Source organism: Scyliorhinus canicula, chromosome 17 (genome assembly GCF_902713615.1).
Source record: "Scyliorhinus canicula chromosome 17, sScyCan1.1, whole genome shotgun sequence".
Classification (NCBI taxonomy): Eukaryota; Metazoa; Chordata; class Chondrichthyes; order Carcharhiniformes; family Scyliorhinidae; genus Scyliorhinus; species Scyliorhinus canicula.
In genome coordinates, this window is record NC_052162.1 from 131,507,645 (window position 1) to 131,514,061 (window position 6,417).

The 6,417-nt window shown below is 47.1% G+C and overlaps 1 protein-coding gene across 1 annotated transcript; it reads right to left on the reverse strand.

The window, feature by feature from the left end:
* Nucleotides 1-2,099: 2,099 nt before the first annotated feature.
* On the reverse strand, nucleotides 2,100-4,705 carry LOC119951988 (gastrula zinc finger protein XlCGF7.1-like). Its single transcript, XM_038775435.1, has 2 exons — nucleotides 4,578-4,705; nucleotides 2,100-3,848 (listed from the first exon to the last, which is right to left on the reverse strand). The coding sequence occupies exon 2, from the start codon at nucleotides 3,672-3,674 to the stop codon at nucleotides 2,772-2,774; it is 903 nt and encodes a 300-aa protein (XP_038631363.1). The 5' UTR covers nucleotides 3,675-3,848; nucleotides 4,578-4,705; the 3' UTR covers nucleotides 2,100-2,771.
* Nucleotides 4,706-6,417: the final 1,712 nt, after the last annotated feature.

Sequence of the window (6,417 nt, forward strand, 5' to 3'; positions counted from 1 at the left end):
AGTTTATTTTTCAAAACATATTGATAGGGGTTTTTCACAGTAACTTCACTGCAGTGTTAACGTAAGCCTACTTGTGACAATAAAGATTATTTACATTTAGGTGCCTGTCCCAGTGAGAACTCTACAGTGTTTCTGCACATCAATTAGACATTTGAGACAATGAGCCCTGTGATGAATGTATTTCAGATATATTCTATTATAGGTATTTGGTGTAGTAAGGGTTAAAATCCTGGGTTAGCGTTATAATATGTATAATGTAAGGAGTGTAAAGGGTTAACAAGATGTTCATGTATCTCAACACTAGATGGCACCACAGAGTAGTCATATAAAAGCCAGTTTCTCTTGGGGTTCAGGCAGAAGGTTGTGAAGAAGGTTAGTGAAAGGTTGAGATAGAGGGTTAGTTATATTAGATAGATATAGAATTCTGTAACATAGATTTAACACAGTTGTTTTATTAGCTATTACTTAGTGAAGTGTGCGAACCATTTGAAGTAGTGTAAAATAAACTAGCTTTGTTTCAAATACATAGCTTGATGTTCTTTGTCAACACTATGACTTTCAGCTATCTTGGAGGACTACACAAGGAGCATCACAGTAGAGTGGGGGCTATGCCGGGCCATGAGGTTGCAGATTGTGGTTGAATGCAGTTCTGCTGCTGCTGATGGCCCACAGAGCCTCCTGGATGCCCAGTCTTGAGTTGCTAGATATGTTCAAAGACCATCCCAATTGGTGAGGCAGATTGGTGAGGGTGAGGTCAAGTATGTTTTCCCCTCATGAGTTATGATACATATGTCAGGGTTAACAAGATGTTCATGTATCTCAACACTAGATGGCACCACAGAGTAGTCATATTAAAGCTGGTTTCTCCAGGAGTTCAGGGAGAAGGTTGTGAAGGCGAGTGAAAGGTTGAGATAGATTTGCCCAATCTGCCTGCTGCAGATGCATCTGTCCATTACAGTATCAGCAGAAGCGACCACCACACAGTCCTTGTGGAGACAAAGTCCCGTCTTCACATTCAGGGTACCTTCCACCTGCTGCAGTCCCAGTCTATCAGCTATGTCCTTTAGGACCTGGCCGGCTCTGTCTGTGATGGTACTACCAAGCCACTCTTGGTGATGGACAGTGAAGACCCCACCCAGAGCATATTCTGTGCCTTTGCCACCCTCAGTGCTTCCTCCAAATGGTGTTCAACATGGAGGAGTACTGGGCAGCACGGTGGCCTAGTGGTTAGCACAACCGCTTCACAGCGCTGAGGTCCCAGGCTCGATCCCAGCTCTGGGTCACTGTCCGTGTGGAGTTTGCACATTCTCCCCGTGTCTGTGTGGGTTTCGCCCTCACAACCCAAAAATGTGCAGAGTAGGTGGATTGGCCACGCTAAATTGCCCCTTAATTGGAAAAAATAATTGGGTAATCTAAATTTATTTATTTTTAAAAAAAACATGGAGGAGTACTGATTCCAGAACCCAACTAGCTTGTGGCAGGACCAGAACACGTGAGTGATTCGCTGCCCCCCCCCCCCCCCCCCCCGCCCCGAACAATGCTCACCCCTGTCCTCCAGTGGTTAGCACTGTTTTCTAACAGCCACCGAGGGCCCAGGTTCAATCCCGGCCCCAGGTCACTGTCTGTGTGCTTGTTAGGTGAATTGGAAAGTCTGAATTCTCCCTCAGTGTACGCGAACAGGCACCGGAGTGTACCATAAGACAGAGGAACAGAATTAGGCCATTCAGCCCATCGGGTCTGCTCCGTCATTCAATTATAGCTGATTTTTTTTCCTCATTCCCAGTCTCCTGCCTTCTCCCCATAACCCCTGATCCCCTTTTTTTTTAAATTTAGGAGTACCCAATTCATTTTTTCCAATTAAGGGGCAATTTAGCGTGGCCAATCCACCTATCTTGCACATCTTTGTGTTGTGGGGGCAAACAGGGGGAGAACATGCAAACTCCACACGGACAGAGATCCAGAGCCGGGATCGAAGCTGGGACCTCGGTGCCCTAAGACTGCAGTGCTAACCACTGCGCCACCGGGCGGCCTCCATTTGCCTTCCTGACTGTCGACTCAACCTGCACGTTAACCGTAAGAGAATTTTGAACAAGGACTCCCAAGTCCCTCCCTGTGTGCTTCTGATTTCCTAAACATTTCCCCATTTAGAAAATAGTCTATGCCTCCATTCCTCCTTCCAAAATGCGTAACCTCACACTTTTCCACATTTTATTCCATCTCGTATTCCATCTAATGGAATATTTAACTTTTCTTGTTTGCCACGGTTGTATCACTTTTCCTGTTGGAATTTAGTTCCTTAATAGAATCTAGATTTGTTGTATAAATGTGAAATAAAAGTCACAAAACACCCAGAGGACCACAGGCTGCTTTCCCCTTTCAGAGAGGAAACGAGAGAGAGCGAGCAAGCTGACTGGGGTTGGTTTAATCGGAGGGTCACACCTCAGGCGAGGGGTACTGTTGATAAGGCCGGGCTTTCATGACGGCGAGGACGAGGAGGACCAAACAGAAATGAAAATGAAATACATCAAACTTCCAAACATCCTTTCACTCTGTGACCCTTGTGCAATTTGAAGCCAGGTATTCGCAACAAATCACAAAGCGCATCAGCCCACTGGAGGCAAAGTGGTGAGACCGGCCAGTCCAGCAGAAAGAAACCCTCCGACCATCCCCACTGACCACCTGTCAGAATGAACAAAATGCAGTCCTGGATGTAGAGCAGAAATAATAACAGCAGAATCCAACCCCTGTAATCGATTGTGAAATTGTTGGTGTCACAGCAGGTGTGGTGAAACAGGCAATCCTGTCTCACATTGAGAGGTGGACGGCGTCTCCCCAGTGTGAATTCGCTGGTGTATCTGCAGGTTGGATACTTGAGTAAATCCTTTCCCACACCGAGGGCAGGTGAATGGCCTCTCCCCGGTGTGAACTCGCTGGTGTCTCCGCAGGTTGGATGCTTGAGTAAATCCTTTCCCACACTGGGAGCAGACGAATGGTCTCTCCCCTGTGTGAATTCGCTGGTGATTCTGCAGGTTGGTTACTTGAGTAAATCCTTTCCCACACCGAGGGCAGGTGAATGGCTTCTCCCCTGTGTGAATCCGCTGATGTTTCCGCAGGTGGGATAACTGACTGAATCCCTTCCCACACTGAGAGCAGGTGAACAATGTCTCCTCAGTGTGAACTCGCTGGTGTTTCCGCAGGTTGGATACTTCAGTAAATCCTTTCCCACACTGAGAGCAGGTGAATGGCCTCTCCCCAGTGTGAACTCGCTGGTGTGACTGCAAGTTGGATGCTTGAGTAAATCCTTTCCCACATTGAGAGCAGGTGAATGGCCTCTCCCCAGTGTGAACTCGCTGATGTTTCTGCAGGTTGGATGCTTGAGTGAATCCCTTCCCACACTGAGAGCAGGTGAATGGCCTCTCCCCTGTGTGAACTCGCTGGTGTGACTGCAGGTTGGATACTTGACTAAATCCTTTCCCACACTGAGAGCAGGTGAACGGCCTCTCCCCAGTGTGAACTCGCTGGTGTGACTGCAGGTTGGATAACTGAGTAAATCCTTTCCCACACTGAGAGCAGGGGAATGGCCTTACCACAGTGTGAATGCGTCGATGAATCTCCAGCTGAGATGGGGCTCTGAATCGCTTCCCACAGTCCCCACATTTCCACGGTTTCTCCATGTTTAGCGTCTCCTCGTGTTTCTCCAGGTTCCGAACACGGGTAGGGTCTCTCCTCGCTGTGAATGTTGTGATGTTTTCTCAGGCTTTGCAACTGGTTAAAGCTCCTTCCACAGTCAATTCACTGGAACTCTCTCACTCAGGTTTGTAATCGACAAGACAGGAAACTGACACCACCTTCAAAATAAAACCAGAATCAGTTCAACCTGAGACATTAAGCTCCAGTTTGCAGATGTCTGATCTTTTTGTTAAATTCATCCATCTCCCTGGATTCTATAACCATTAATAGTCTCGTCTCACAAACTTCAATCAATCTCAGTTTTTACAGTTTCTATTGACCGAATCTGATCAGAATTCCAGATTTCACTATATTTTTAATAAAGTGATTTCTGACATTGCCCTGAACAGCCCAGTCTCAGTTAAACAAATAAATGATGTGGAGATGATGGCGGTGGACTGGGGTGTGTGCAGTAAGAAGTCTTACAACACCAGGTTAAAGTCCAACATGTTTGTTTCAAACACTAGCTTTCGCAGCACTGCACCTGAGGAAGGAGCAGTGCTCCAAAAGCTCGTGTTTGAAACAAACATGTTGGACTTTAACCTGGTGTTGTAAAACAAATAAATATCACTGATTTGGACATTTAAATGGTGACAATTGTTTCACTCTTAACTGATCATGTAACAGAATTTCCAAACTATAATAATAATTTGAGTAAAACCCTGCAGAAGCTGGAAATGTGAAGTGAAAACAGAAAGTTTCTGTTTTCCTCAGCAGGTTTGGCAGCTTCTGTGAAGAGAGAGAAAGAGAGTTAACATTTCCAATGCAATCTGATTCTTCTTCAGAACTGATAGTTTGCAGCATTGTGACTTAATTTGAAAAACAAATGTGAACTTTGTGTTTCTTACAGATATCTGGCTGTCAGTCTGATTTCAGGCCTCCCTCTGGACACTTTGCAAACTCAGCTCCAGCTCATTGTCCTTCACTAAAGACCCATATAGAAAATCACCACCACAAAATGGCGGCGGCCGCCGGGTGACCCGGATGCTGTCACCGGGAGGGAACTCCCGCCCACTCCCACTTCCCATACCAAGATGGCCGTTCCAGCGCTCCGCTCCCTGTACAAAGGATTCGTCTCCCTTTCCCAAGATGGCGTCCGATTGCCGAGTTAAATCCGGATCACCCTCTTCCTATTGGTCGTGACGTGCCGTCAATCACTCCCCAGCCATTGTGAGCTGGAGCATGCGCAATGGGGGGTATGAAGCTGGACTCAGGCGGGTGGAGGCCCCAAACCCCCCCCCATTCTGAAGTGGAGGATTGACTGACAGAAAATGCAAACCAACGTCAAGATCTGACAGAGTCACTCAGTTCATCAGAAACTGAATATCAAAATGTTTGTTCTGTCTGTGGGAAAAGATTTCAAACATCAGTGTGACAGGGCAACATGGTGGTGCCGTGGGTTAGACCTGCAGTCTCACGGCGCTGAGGTCCCAGGTTCGATCCCGGCTCTGGGTCACTGTCTGTGTGGAGTTTGCACATTCTCCCCGTGTTTGCGTGGGTTTCGCCCCCACAACCCAAAGATGTGCAGGGTAGGTGAATTGGCCACGCTAAATTGCCCCTTAATTGGAAGAAATGAATTAGGTACTCTAAAATTTAAAAGAAACATCAGTGTGACTGAAAAAGCCCAAGACACACACCCGAGTGAGAGTGTTCCAGTGAACTGATTGTGGAAAGAGCTTTAACACGTGTTCGATGTGTGGACGAGGCTTCAACTGATCATCCAACCTGAGAGATACTAGGGCACCAGCACCATGGAGAAACCATGGAAATGTGGGGATTGTTGGAAGGGATTCAATTTCCCTTCCGAACTGGAAATGCCCCGATGCAGTCACACGGGAGAAGCCGTCCAACTGCTCCACCTGTCGGAAGGGATTCAGTCATCCAGTCTGCTGGCGCACCGGTATGTTCACACACCAATCAGAGACCGTTCAAATGTTCTGACTGTGAGAAGAAATTTAAAAGCAAAACATATCTCAAAAAGTATCTGTTGAGACGCTAATACATTCACAGTGAGGAGAAGTCATTCGCCAGGGGTTCAATTGCCAGTGCCTGCCTCAGTCCCGTATGCAGTCCAAAACTTGCCGAGCTCATCTCGTTCATGTGCAGACTTGCCACCAGGGACACATACAGCAGGCGCACCCATGCCACAAACTTAGCCCCAATCCCAAACCTTTCAAACAATTTCAAACAAGTACCTCCACTCCACCCGGTTATTGGCCTTCTCCGCATCCATCAAAGCAATACCCGCTGCTGCCTGCCCTCCCGCCGGAGTCATAACCACATTTAACAGCCTCCTGTTATTGCTTGAGAGCTGCCGGCCCTTTACAAAACCGTTTGATTCTCAGAGTTATTGAATCTTACATAATACTGAGAGGCCTAGAAAGAGTGGACTTGGAGAGGATGTTACCACTAGTAGGGAGAAATTAGAATCCGAGGGCACAGCCTCAGACTGAAGGGACAATCCTTTAAAACTCAGATGAGGAGGAATTTCTTCAGCCAGAGGGTGGTGAATCTCTAGAACTCATTCCTGCAGAAGGCTGTGGAGGCCAAGTCAGTGAATGTCTTTAAGACAGCGATAGATAGGTTATTGATTAATAAGGGGATCAGGGGTTATAGAAAGAAGGCTGGAGAATGGGGATGACTGAATGGCAGAGCAGACTCGTTGGGCCAAATGGCCTAATTCTCCTC